At 35.9% G+C, this 14,545-nt stretch overlaps 1 protein-coding gene across 1 annotated transcript in view; it reads left to right on the plus strand.

Annotated features, from left to right (window-relative positions):
- The first annotated feature begins 11 nt into the window (after positions 1-11).
- Positions 12-14,545, plus strand: part of LOC127541679 (vomeronasal type-2 receptor 26-like) — a 32,268-nt gene continuing 17,734 nt past the window's right edge. Inside the window, exons 1-2 of the mRNA XM_051966895.1 lie at positions 12-29; positions 12,168-12,352. Of these exons, the coding sequence (XP_051822855.1) occupies positions 12-29; positions 12,168-12,352 (203 nt within the window). The remainder of the gene's footprint in view (positions 30-12,167; positions 12,353-14,545) is intronic.

A 14,545-nucleotide genomic window follows, 5' to 3' on the forward strand; every position in this document is an offset into this window, starting at 1 on the left:
AAAACACCACTATGACTACCAACAACAAGGTATAGGATGTAGTATTTTATGTAAATGCACTAATATTTGTTCAATAAAAAAAATTTACAAAAATTCCCCTGCCAAGATCTCTTCTTTCTTTTCTTTCTTTTTTAAAATGAATATTCCCTTCAAAAGCAACAGGAGATTCCCCAGGTTGATAATAGAGAAATTTACAAATCAGCGCTCTTCTAGAAATAATATAAAACAAAAGTAAAACTCTGAAGAGAAGAAGGACAAAAATTCAAGAACTGATTCCTAGGTAATTCTAGAAACTGTGTCTAAATTTAGTGTCCCCAACCTGGCATTCCAGACATTCTCACAACTCTTGGATCTCCTCTCCTCTCATTCCCAAATATGCCACAAACCTACAATTCTTTTTCCTTCTACACATTTAGAAACTTTTGAACTCAGTTCTTTATGCTTTCTTGACAGGAAATGAGTGTCATCTTAGTACCAGACCAAGTGGAAACTATGTCCTGCCATGAATCTCCAGTTCCAAATTCTCTTTTCTAGGCCAGAAAATACTCCATTCCCATTAGCCTGGGAAAACCTTAATTGTCTTACTTTCAGAAGTAGACCCATACAATTTCCCATCCCTGTGTCAATGAGGTTTAACAAATCAAGGTTGATCAAGAAGAGAACAAAATGTGTCTATCACTTTTTACAGATGATGTGATTTTTTTTTTCCTAGGAAACTCTAAAAAGTCAACTGAAAAACAAATTGAAATAATGAGTCATTTCAGCAAAATGGCAGGATAGGAGATAAATCCATAAAAATCACTAACAATTCTGTTTGTCAATCATCAAATGATGTAGGAAGCTAGAGAAAGACACATTTTTTGTTAATAACATTATAGACTGTACAAAACATTGGAGAGTCTGAGAAAACTCCTCACACAAATACAGAAAGAATTAAGTAACTGGATAAATTTTAATTGTTCATGATTAGACCAACCAAGATAATTCAGTAAAGAGAACACTTTCATTAATTCATTTATGATGTGATATTACCAGAATATGAAGTAAACTTGGGCAGTTTGATTGATATGTGAGTAAATAAGTAAAGGTCACACTAGGAAAATCAGTTTAGAGATTACCAAATATTCAAATATCTAATACTATTTAAACCTAATTCATCTGAAGAAATATCTGATCTGGAATGTGAAGGGAAATGTGAAAGAAAATGTCAAGAGAAAAGGGAAGGAAAGAAATTCACAAACCTCAAACCATATTATCAACTATACAAATTGAAATGATTTGATATTTGTTAACAATAAAAAGGTAAATCAATGACATAGGGAAAGGGAGAACCAAATTCAATTGAACTTGGTAAAACTCAGCTTTTAAGGGTTGAATGTAAAGAAGTCTGAGCCCTCCAGAACTGACACTTTGGAATTTTGGGTCAGGAAAAGACTTTTGACAGTCTCTGGAACAGTAAATGACAAATATATCAGTTGTTCCAGAAATCAATTGAGATTATTCAGTAGAAGGTCAAATATTGAAGCAGAATCTTGAAAAATCAGTGTATACGATGGAAAGATTGAACTCACTGGAACAGATGCTGCTATAGAGCAATATTGTAGGCGAAAAGAAAAGTACATGGGAGAGAAGAAGATGGACGGATAGTATCATGGAGACAAAGAAGAATTTGGGCAATCCTTGAGAGATAATGGAGGATAGAAGGAGTTGGTGTCCTGTTGTCTGAGACACAACTGTATAACAATAACAATATCCACCACAGTAGTAACAGTATCATGGACAAAGTAATTGAACTAACTTTTAACAATTTTCTTAAGACAAGATCACCTCAACTAGTTACATTTACGAGTGAATCCTGCTTTGTGGATTTTTGTTGTTGTTGTCCTGTTGTTGTTGGTGGGTGTTTTTCTGTTTGGGCAGGAGGCAGAATTGTTTGTTTTTAGTATTTGTGAGGCCAGTTGACATTAAATGACTGGTCTAGAGTCATACAACTAGAAAATGCCTGAGGCCACGTTTGAAGTCAAGCATATGAATCTTGCTGTTTCCAGGATTATGGTGGCCCCATGCTGCATTTTTATTATTGTATTGTATTTTTTATTGTATTTTATTAGTGGAAGAAATGACACTTTAAACATGAGGAGGTAGGGAGTCTTAGGGTGCCTGCCTCATCAGCTCCTTTTCCTGTTAATTTCAGGTACAATGGAGTTGAAATTGCTACTGAGTCATGAGTCTATTTCTCCTGATTTTGTCCATGGAGTAGTGTAGGGAGCAAGATTGAGAAAGACAGTTAAGTTGTCATGTTGGAAATTTTCCTATTATTTATAACCCAGGTACCATAGCCAGACAGGTAGGAAGTGCTAAGTGACTGAAGCAGGTTTGAACTCAGGTCCTTGTGACTCCAAGAGCAGTGCTCTATCCATTGTACCATTCAGCTGTCTCCTATAAGTGAATTCTCTTATAATTCTTTAGAACAATTTACCACAATATTATATGATGAATTTGAAAAAAATGGATTAAAAAGCTAAACAAAGGGGTTTTGTGACACAAATATCATTTTGATCCCACAACTAGACAGAGTAAAGAAAGATTTAAAAACCAAAGATTAATAAAAAGATCATCACACCAAAGTTCATTAATTTTTTTCAGTGCTATATGAATGAAATTTCCAAAGTATCATTTTATGGAGATTAAAACAAAATCACATAGAAATCATCTGGAACAACAAAAGCCAAGAGTATTCAGACAATCCAAAGGTCAAAAAAAACTATGAAAGCTACTTTTGCAACAGCAGATTATAAACTAGATGACAAAGTAGTAGTGGCTAAGAAATAAAGTACTAGCTCAGAGGACTAGATTAAAGACACAATACACATATTGTATGTATTACACAATACAATCTAAGGACGTTGGTAATCCAGAATTTGATAAATCTAAAGACTCTAGCTTTCAGAATCCAATGCACCATTTGAGAAAATTTGGAGGCCAAACTGGAAGGCAGTTTAGCAAACTAGCTATATATATATATACACATACATACATATATATGTGTATATATATATATACAGACTAAGATATATATACATATATATATATACAGACTAAGATATATATACATATATATATATATACAGACTAAGATATATATACATATATTTGTGCTTATGTATATATTTGCACCAAATGTCTTTGAAGAACATCTCATTTCATAAAAAAATAGGGAACTGAACCAAATGTAGGAATATAAAAAGTATTCCCTAGTTAATAAATTGGCAGAAGATATAAATAGGCAATTTTCAGGAAAAATAAAGTTATTGCTGGTTACCTGAAAAATTATGTAAATTATTATTAATTAGTGAAATAAATATTAAAATATTTCTGAGACATCATATTTCACTTTCCCACCCAACATATACAATGATATTTTGGTGTGTGTGTGTGTGTGTGTATGTGTGTGTGTGTGTGTAGGAGTGTATGTAAAAAAGAATAAAAGGTAACTTTTCCGAGGTCCATATAATATTTTTCTTTACTATCTTCAACAGTTAGATCAATTTTCAAATCCCTGCCTATTCTATCTATTCTTGGGACTTTTCTAGATCAGGAATTGGCTTAAGTATTTGACTTAATTTCTCATTATAGATATACACTTAGAAATACATATAATGTTTAATAAATAGTTTGAATTCACACTGATTTTCATTAGGTTAGCTTAAAATTTGCTGGACTAAGTGTTTTTAAGAAATTAAAATGGTTTTAAAAATTGAATGAGAAGGATAGTGGAAAAATGCCAAAAAAAATGTGGCCTCGGGACTTCCGGTTAAGATGGCGGAGAGGAGGCTCACAGCTGCATAAGCTCCACGCTTTCTCTCACTATCCATTTCATTACAAGCCTCTGAATCAATGCTTGACTGAAAAAAAACCCACAAATAGTTACCAAGAGAAGCCATCCTTGAGATCCGCCAAGAAAGGTCTGTCTTTACTGGAGGGCTGGGGCGGTTTTAGATCAAGCGCAGGCGGCGGGCAGCGGCAGTGAGGGCACAGGAGCAGACTGGAGAGGGGGTGGAGAGTGATCGTAGCCGTCTCTGCGGGGAGAGCTTCGCTACAGGTTTGGATACTTTCCTCCGGCAGCAAGTCAACAGCCCAGCAGAGAAGCTAAAAACACCGGGGCTGAAGAATACAACCCCAAACAGCTGGAGTCTCTCAGGACCTGGCCGCCCCCCCCTTACCCCCCCTCAGTGACTCAGCACGCTTTGGGATCTCAGAGCGCAGGCCCAGCACAGTCCTGCTAGTGCCTCACTACTGCCCCCTGCAGTCTGTAGAGGAAGCTCGATAACACACCCAGCCCCCCCCCAAAGAAAGACTCCAGTTTTTTCTGTTTTTCTTTGGTAGTTTGTCTCTGATTAATAGACAGAATGAGCAAGAAGCTGAAGAGGACTTTAACCCTTGACAGCTTCTATACAGATAGAGAGCAGACTCTAAATCCTGAGGAGACTAAAAACAGGCAGTCCCCAGGTGAATCCCCAAAGGAGGAGATCGTCTGTTCCTCAGCACAGATGAACCTCATAGAAGTGATTAAAAAGGCTCTCACAAGGGAGCTAGAAGAAAAATGGGGAAAGCAGAGTGAGGCTTGGCAAAAGGAGAGAGAAGCTTGGGAAAAGGAGAGGGAGGCTTGGCAAAAGAGCCTGGAGAAAGTTAAAGAGAGAGTGGATAAAGAAGTAAAATCCTTGAAAAATAGGATTGGTGAGCTGGAAAACAAAATTGGCGAAATGGAAAAAAATTCCACAGAACAAAAGAACTCAATTGGACAATTAGAAAAAGATTTTAAAAAAGTGAGTGAAGAGAACACTTCACTGAAAATCAGACTTGAACAAGTGGAATTGAATGACTCGAGGAGACAAGAAGAATCAGTCAAGCAAATCCAAAAAAATCAAACAATGGAGAAAAATGTGAAATACCTTCTGGGGAAGACAACAGACCTGGAAAACAGATCCAGGAGAGACAATCTGAGAATCATTGGACTCCCAGAAAAACATGATGAAAAAAAGAGCCTGGACACTGTCTTCCGGGAAATTATCAAAGAGAACTGCCCAGAAGTCATAGGAACAGAGGAAAAAATAAACATTGAAAGGATTCATCGATCACCCACTGAAAGGGATCCTAAAATCAAAACACCAAGGAATATAGTGGCCAAATGCCAGAACCCTCAGATGAAGGAAAAAATATTGCAAGCGGCTAGAAAAACCCAATTCAAGTATCAAGGAGCCACAATAAGGATCACCCAGGATCTGGCAGCATCCACATTAAAAGATCGAAGGGCCTGGAATATGATATTCCGAAAGGCTAAGGAACTTGGTATGCAACCAAAAATAACTTACCCAGCGAGAATGAGCATCTTTTTCCAGGGAAGAAGATGGACATTCAACGAAGTAAGCGAATTTCATCTATTTCTGATGAAAAAACCAGAACTTAACAAAAAGTTTGATCTACAAATATAGAACTCAAGAGAAATCTAAAAAGGTAAAGATTAATCTTGGGAACTATATTTTGACTATATAGATGTATAAAGAATACATGTATACCTTGTTCTAGAAATTGATGTGGAAAGGACATTGTACCAGAAAAAGGGTAAAGTGGGGGTAGTACATCTCATGAAGAGGCATAGGAAACCTATTATATCTGAGAGAAAGAATGGAGGGGGATGAATATAGTGGGTATCTTACTTGCCTTCAGAATTGGCTTTAAGTGAAAAATCTTAAGACATATTCAATCTATGGTGAAACTTCTCCCACCTCATTGAAAAGTGAGAAGGGAAAAGTGGAAAGGGAAGGAATAAGCTAAGCGGAAGGGAATACGGGAACTGGGAGGGAAAGGGGTAAGATAGGGGGAGGAACTCTAAGGCGGGGGGAGGGACACTAAAAAGGGAGGGCTGTGAGAAGCAAGGGGTGCTCACAAGCTTAATACTTGGAAGGGGGGGAAAGGGGAAAGAAGGGAGGAAAGCATAAACCGGGGTTAACAAGATGGCAAGTAATACAGAATTGGTCATTCTAACCATAAACGTGAACGGGGTAAACTCCCCCATAAAGAGGAAGCGATTAGCAGAATGGATTAAAAGCCAGAATCCTACAATATGTTGTTTACAAGAAACACACCTGAAGCGGGGAGATACATGCAGGTTAAAGGTAAAAGGTTGGAGCAAAATCTACTATGCTTCAGGTGAAGTCAAAAAAGCAGGGGTAGCCATCCTGATCTCAGATCAAGCTAAAGCAAAAATTGACCTAATTAAAAGAGATAAGGAAGGACACTATATCTTGCTAAAGGGTAGCATGGATAATGAAGCACTATCTATATTAAACATATATGCACCAAGTGGGGTAGCATCTAAATTCTTAAAAGAGAAACTAAGAGAGCTGCAAGAAGAAATAGACAGTAGAGCAAAGTTCTTCTAGTATGTCCCTTCAAATATCATTAGAATAATCCCTCAAATTAAATTGTCCATTGGGCTGGTCAATGAAATCTTAGAGTTAGGGATTTTTTCCCAGGCTAGACCAGTTAGACCCTGGGCTGGGGACTGACCCAGAAAGAAGCCTCACCAAGTGTGGGTCCAGGATACACCTGTGACTGAGCCTATATCTCCAGGTATAGGATCTCAGAACTCAGGTCTGTAAGAATATCTTGCCTTTTCTCTTTGTGAAATTGCAATCAAATTTCTACCCAGGTTTATTTTTCTTTGAAGTTTTCTTGAAGATGTTTTCAAATCATACTCTGTCTGAAATTGTGTCCTGAATAATCCTTTCAAAATAATTGCTCTTTTTTTCATTAATTCCCTTGAGATTCTCGACTTTTTATTGTTCCATATGAATTTTGTTGTTATTTTTTCTAGATCAATAAAATATTTTCTTGGAAGTCTGATTGGTATAGCACTAAATAAATAGATTAGTTTAGGGAGTATTGTCATCTTTATTATGTTCGCTCGGCCGATCCAAGAGCACTTAATATTTTTCCAATTATTTAAGTCTGACTTTATTTGTGTGGAGACTTTTTTATAATTTTGCTCATATAATTCCTGACTTTCCTTTGGTAGATAGATTCCCAAATATTTTATGGTATCAACAGTTATTCTGAATGGAATTTCTCTTTGTATCTCTTGCTGTTGGGTTTTGTTGGTGATGTATAAAAATGTTGAGGATTTATGGGGATTTATTTTGTAGCCAGCTACTTTGCTAAAATTATGAATTATTTCCAATAGCTTTTTGGTAGAATCTCTGGGGTACTCTAGGTATACCATCATATCATCTGCAAAGAGTGATAGTTTGGTTTCCTCATTGCCTACTCTAATTCCTTTAATATCTTTCTCGACTCTTATTGCCGAGGCTAGTGTTTCTAATACCATGTCTGTGTCATAAAAGGAGTTTGGTAGGACTCCTTCAATCCCTATTTTTTCAAATAGTTTATATAACATTGGAGTTAATTGTTCTTTAAATGTTTGGTAGAATTCACATGTAAATCCATCTGGTCCTGGGGATTTTTTCTTAGGGAGTTGATTGATAGTTTGTTCTATTTCTTTTTCTGAGATGGGACTGTTTAGGATATTTACTTCTTCCTCTGTTAGTTTGGGCAAGCTGTATTTTTGGAGGTATTTTTCTATTTCATTTAAGTTGTCGAATTTATTGGCATAAAGTTGGGCAAAGTAACTCCTAATTATTGCTCTAATTTCCTCTTCGTTAGTGGTGAGTTCTCCCTTTTCATTTTTAAGACTAACAATTTGATTTTCCTCTTTCCTTTTTTTAATCAGATTTACTAAGGGTTTGTCTATTTTGTTGGTTTTTTCAAATCAAATGAAGGTGGCCTAGCTGTACCTGATCTAAAATTATATTATAAAGCAGCAGTCACCAAAACCATTTGGTATTGGCTAAGAAATAGATTAGTGGATCAGTGGAAAAGGCTAGGCTCACAAGACAGAATAGTCAATTATAGCAATCTAGTGTTTGACAAACCCAAAGCCCCTAACTTCTGGGAAAAGAATTCATTATTTGATAAAAACTGCTGGGATAATTGGAAAATAGTATGGCAGAAATTAGGCATGGACCCACACTTAACACCATATACCAAGATAAGATCAAAATGGGTCTATGACCTAGGCATAAAGAACGAGATTATAAATAAACTAGAGGAACATAGAATAGTTTATCTCTCAGACTTGTGGAGGAGAAAGAAATTTGTGACCAAAGATGAACTAGAGACCATTATTGATCACAGAATAGAAAATTTCGATTACATCAAATTAAAAAGCCTTTGTACAAATAAAACTAATAAATGTAAAATTAGAAAAAATATATGTTTCAAAACAACTAACCATTAAGACATTGATGAAAGAAGGCTTAAGCATCATTAGTACACCAGAAAACTGACTAAAATGGTTTCTGGACATTATATTTCAAGGAATTCCAATCAGCCAAAATGGCAGAACAAAGAGAACAGTAGAGCAAAGTTCTTCTAGTATGTCCCTTCAAATATCATTAGAATAATCCCTCAAATTAAATTGTCCATTGGGCTGGTCAATGAAATCTTAGAGTTAGGGATTTTTTCCCAGGCTAGACCAGTTAGACGCTGGGCTGGGGACTGACCCAGAAAGAAGCCTCACCAAGTGTGGGTCCAGGATACACCTGTGACTGAGCCTATATCTCCAGGTATAGGATCTCAGAACTCAGGTCTGTAAGAATATCTTGCCTTTTCTCTTTGTGAAATTGCAATCAAATTTCTACCCAGGTTTATTTTTCTTTGAAGTTTTCTTGAAGATGTTTTCAAATCATACTCTGTCTGAAATTGTGTCCTGAATAATACTTTCAAAATAATTGCTCTTTTTTTCATTAATTCCCTTGAGATTCTCGACTTTTTATTGTTCCATATGAATTTTGTTGTTATTTTTTCTAGATCAATAAAATATTTTCTTGGAAGTCTGATTGGTATAGCACTAAATACATAAATTAGTTTAGGGAGTATTGTCATCTTTATTATGTTCGCTCGGCCGATCCAAGAGCACTTAATATTTTTCCAATTATTTAAGTCTGACTTTATTTGTGTGGAGACTTTTTTATAATTTTGCTCATATAATTCCTGACTTTCCTTTGGTAGATAGATTCCCAAATATTTTATGGTATCAACAGTTATTCTGAATGGAATTTCTCTTTGTATCTCTTGCTGTTGGGTTTTGTTGGTGATGTATAAAAATGCTGAGGATTTATGGGGATTTATTTTGTAGCCAGCTACTTTGCTAAAATTATGAATTATTTCCAATAGCTTTTTGGTAGAATCTCTGGGGTACTCTAGGTATACCATCATATCATCTGCAAAGAGTGATAGTTTGGTTTCCTCATTGCCTACTCTAATTCCTTTAATATCTTTCTCGACTCTTATTGCCGAGGCTAGTGTTTCTAATACCATGTCTGTGTCATAAAAGGAGTTTGGTAGGACTCCTTCAATCCCTATTTTTTCAAATAGTTTATATAACATTGGAGTTAATTGTTCTTTAAATGTTTGGTAGAATTCACATGTAAATCCATCTGGTCCTGGGGATTTTTTCTTAGGGAGTTGATTGATAGTTTGTTCTATTTCTTTTTCTGAGATGGGACTGTTTAGGATATTTACTTCTTCCTCTGTTAGTTTGGGCAAGCTGTATTTTTGGAGGTATTTTTCTATTTCATTTAAGTTGTCGAATTTATTGGCATAAAGTTGGGCAAAGTAACTCCTAATTATTGCTCTAATTTCCTCTTCGTTAGTGGTGAGTTCTCCCTTTTCATTTTTAAGACTAACAATTTGATTTTCCTCTTTCCTTTTTTTAATCAGATTTACTAAGGGTTTGTCTATTTTGTTGGTTTTTTCAAATCAAATGAAGGTGGCCTAGCTGTACCTGATCTAAAATTATATTATAAAGCAGCAGTCACCAAAACCATTTGGTATTGGCTAAGAAATAGATTAGTGGATCAGTGGAAAAGGCTAGGCTCACAAGACAGAATAGTCAATTATAGCAATCTAGTGTTTGACAAACCCAAAGCCCCTAACTTCTGGGATAAGAATTCATTATTTGATAAAAACTGCTGGGATAATTGGAAATTAGTATGGCAGAAATTAGGCATGGACCCACACTTAACACCATATACCAAGATAAGATCAAAATGGGTCTATGACCTAGGCATAAAGAACGAGATTATAAATAAACTAGAGGAACATAGAATAGTTTATCTCTCAGACTTGTGGAGGAGAAAGAAATTTGTGACCAAAGATGAACTAGAGACCATTATTGATCACAGAATAGGAAATTTCGATTAAATCAAATTAAAAAGCCTTTGTACAAATAAAACTAATGCAAACAAGATTAGAAGGGAAGCAACAAACTGGGAAAACATTTTCACAGTTAAAGGTTCTGATAAAGGCCTCATTTCCAAAATATATAGAGAACTGACTCAAATTTATAAGAAATCAAGCCATTCTCCAATTGATAAATGATCAAAGGATATGAACGGACAATTTTCAGAGGATGAGATTGAAACTATTACCACTCATATGAAAGAGTGTTCCAAATCATTATTGATCAGAGAAATGCAAATTAAGACAACTCTGAGATACCACTACACACCTGTCAGATTGGCTAAGATGACAGGAAAAAATAATGATGAATGTTGGAGGGGATGCAGGAAAACTGGGACACTAATGCATTGTTGGTGGAGTTGTGAACGAATCCAACCATTCTGGAGAGCAATCTGGAATTATGCCCAAAAAATTATCAAATTGTGCATACCCTTTGATCCAGCAGTGTTTCTATTGGGCTTATATCCCAAAGAAATACTAAAGAAGGGAAAGGGACCTGTATGTGCCAAAATGTTTGTAGCAGCCCTGTTTGTAGTGGCCAGAAACTGGAAAATGAATGGATGCCCATCAATTGGAGAATGGCTGGGTAAATTGTGGTATATGAATGTTATGGAATATTATTGGTCTGTAAGAAATGACCAGCAGGATGAATACAGAGAGGACTGGCGAGACTTACATGAACTGATGCTAAGTGATATGAGCAGAACCAGGAGATCATTACACACTTCGACAACGATATTGTATGAGGACATATTTTGATGGAAGTGGATTTCTTTGACAAAGAGACCTGAGTTTCAATTGATAAATGACGGACAAAAGTAGCTACACCCAAAGAAAGAACACTGGGAAACGAATGTGAACTATCTGCATTTTTGTTTTTCTTCCCGGGTTATTTATACCTTCTGAATCCAATTCTCCCTATGCAACAAGAGAACTGTTCAGTTCTGCAAACATATATTGTATCTAGGATATACTGCAACATATCCAACATATAAAGGACTGCTTGCCATCTAGGGGAGGGGGTGGAGGGAGGGAGGGGAAAAAAATCGGAACAGAAACGAGTGTCAATATAAAGTAATTATTAAATAAAAAATTTAAAAAATAAATAATTGCTCTTTCTGAAAATATTCTTTTTTTTTATCATTCCTTCTTACCATCTAACAATTCACTTTTGATTTTAAGATCTGTTCTTAAGGAGGGAATTTCTAGGTTGAAATAGCATGTAAACGATAAAAGAGTATTTTGGGCATTTCAGATCCCATCAAAGCTACGAAGGCTCCAGAGACAGAAAACAAGCAAGGAAATTCCCAAACTTTTTTTTTTCTTAAGTTTGGAGTTTTTAAAGATGAAGGACACAGGTGCAGAATTTCTGGGCTAGCTGGTCCTTGGAGAAACTCACTCTCAGACTCTGGTCAAAATATTTGCTTGACTTGCACCCAAGAGATGAGAAGAACCACTTTTCCTTATTCATCTACAGGGAACTAGATGAATAATATCCAGGAGGCAAAAATGTCAAATAAATATGTCCTGCTCACTCAAACGTTTGCCTTTATCCCAAATAGAGGCCCACTTCATGTCTCACATTCTGCTTTCCCAAGGAGAAGAGAATGTAAAAAGCTTGAGCATCTATTAAAAAAGACAAATGTTTAGCAATAGAGCATGTGCCTATAGATGCAAGAACTATGGCCTCCAATCACCTTATGCTCCCCTAATCCTTAGCTCTTTAGAGATCTGAAATATTGACCATGGGCTTGGGGAAACTGAGACTCTCATCCTCTTTATTATTTGTATTTCTGATTTTGCAGATTTTCTTATCTGAGTTCCAGATGGTCAAGAATCCTTGTCACATAGAGAGACGTTTCAATCCCACGTATAGAAAAGAAGGGGACCTAATCATTGCTGGATTCCTCTCCCTTTTTGTGAAGGTAGAGATTCAAGTGAACAAATTTTTCTTCAAAATATTTCCCTTCAACAGTTATGCACGACAAATGTAAGTAGTTACTTTCCCACCCTCCCAAATATATGCAATATTAATCCATATTTCTTATTGACTGCTTTGTTGGTAGAGTTTTGTTTTCTTTATTCTCAGAACTTTGGTTAAAGCAAAGATGTGGGTTCAAAAATGACTAGAAATCTAATATTCAAGAAGTTGCTAAATGAAAAGTGTTGTTAATGTGCAGTGTAGCAAACAGAGAGAGACTATTCACCCCTATTCTATATGGCATTATAAACCAGCACAGATTCATCTCCACTGAGGACAAAAACCTCACACAGTACATGGAGGGGTGAAACACATTAGGGAGATCCTACACTCAAAATTGGAGTTTAGGTGTCAAAACTGTATTCTCTAAGAATGGACATGGTTAAGACCTGATTACTTGTTCCAAATAGGGGAGGAAATGTTCACAGTTGTGCTCATATGTGATGAAAATCTCAAGGTCATTTATGGATGCTTGACTTGGGTGAGATTTGGGTAAAGATATTTCTGAATCATAATAACATGAAACGGGGAAGGGGAAATCTAACATTCATTATCTTAGGCATCAGAAAACAGAACAAATTCAGAATACTGCATTTGGTTCAGTTTTATCTAATCCAAAGCTTCAAGCCTTATCTTCTCAACAGAGAGCTGCTAAAGAAAGGGAACAACATGGCTCATGTTTATTTAAAAAGTTTGATGGGTGTTAGGACCATTTGATTTAATGATTCCTATTGATGTTTTACCAATATCAGAATAATATGACAGCACATCAAAAATATCAAACAATATGAACTTTACAATGTCAACAAGTGCCATGTATCTCAAACTACTGACAAGATCCAATACTTGTACTGAGGTTTTTCCTCATTTTATGTCTAATAAATATAAAGTATAGGGCAATTTTTGACATTTGTTTTCCCTTGCCATTTTTGTGACATTTTAAATAAAACCAAAGGGACCGCCCAACCACTTTCTATGTTCCACACCCCATCTCTCATTTTCATGCTTTTGTTAATGCTGTCTCCCATTGTAGGAATGGAATCTCTCTGAGGTTCCATGTCTCAGAATTCCTCTTCTCATTTAAAATTCAACTCACTTGCCATGAAGATGTTCTTGCTCTCCCAGAGCTATTGATGACTTTCTCCAAATCATATTTTATCATCTTTGTTGCAAATATCTGTTTCAGATAGTGATACATTTTCTTTTCTGGCCAAAAGAAAAGAGATGTTTTTTTCTTCTCTCTTTTGTCTTTCTATCTCTATGACTTGCAAATGCCTGAACTCTAATAGGAGATCTCATCAATTCTAGTAAGCTCATTGGCATGAATTCTTAAACATTTCACCATCTGCTCCTTGGGAACTCTAGTTTCTGTCTTTCCATTTACTACAGTGAGTTGCAGATCATTTCTTTTGCTATTATTCTTTATGATAATGGCCATCTCTCCTGACAGTGGTGATCAATCTCTTCTCCTTGGTATTCTATTCTCTCTAGATTTTAGAGACTGTTTTTTCTCCTTTTTTGTTTCTTGTTTTTTTGTTCTCCTTTTTTTTTTTGTTTTTCTTCTTTCTTGTTTTTTTTTGTTCCTCCTTCTTTTGATGGAGCCTTTTGAGATCACACTGTGCAGCTGTAGTTATACCTCATCAATGTGTCTAATCCATCCCACTACTTCCTTTGGTTATCTTATCAGTTCCCATGATTTACTTAGTAGCTCTATGTGGATGTTTTTCAGATTTTTCTATCCTGATCAAAACTCTCTGATGTCCTTACAACTCATATCATCAATAGCCTCTCAGATATCTTGAACTAAATTAGCCCAGGAGACATCTTAAATTCAGCATATCTAAAATATAAAGCGTTATTTTTTGTCCCTAACCTCTCCATCCTATTTTCCCTATTACTGTAGAAGGCAATACCATCCTTTGATGCCCTTTAGCCCTCAGCCTAGAACTGACCCTAAATTCTCACTTATCCCTCACCACATCTATTCATGATTTTCCCAAGGTCTCTCTCTTTCAGCTTGGCAGTGTCTCTTACATATATAGCTCCCTGGCTGGCTCTCTCTTTTTCTGCCTCCCACAGTCACTGGGCCTCTCGGTTTCTGTTTTTCTTTCTTTGTGATTCTATCAATTTTCTATCTTTCTGTCTCTGATTATAAGCTGTCTTTCCCATTAAAATATCATCATTTTGGAGATAAGACTTTTT

This window comes from Antechinus flavipes, chromosome 6, assembly GCF_016432865.1.
Source record: "Antechinus flavipes isolate AdamAnt ecotype Samford, QLD, Australia chromosome 6, AdamAnt_v2, whole genome shotgun sequence".
NCBI lineage: Eukaryota > Metazoa > Chordata > Mammalia > Dasyuromorphia > Dasyuridae > Antechinus > Antechinus flavipes.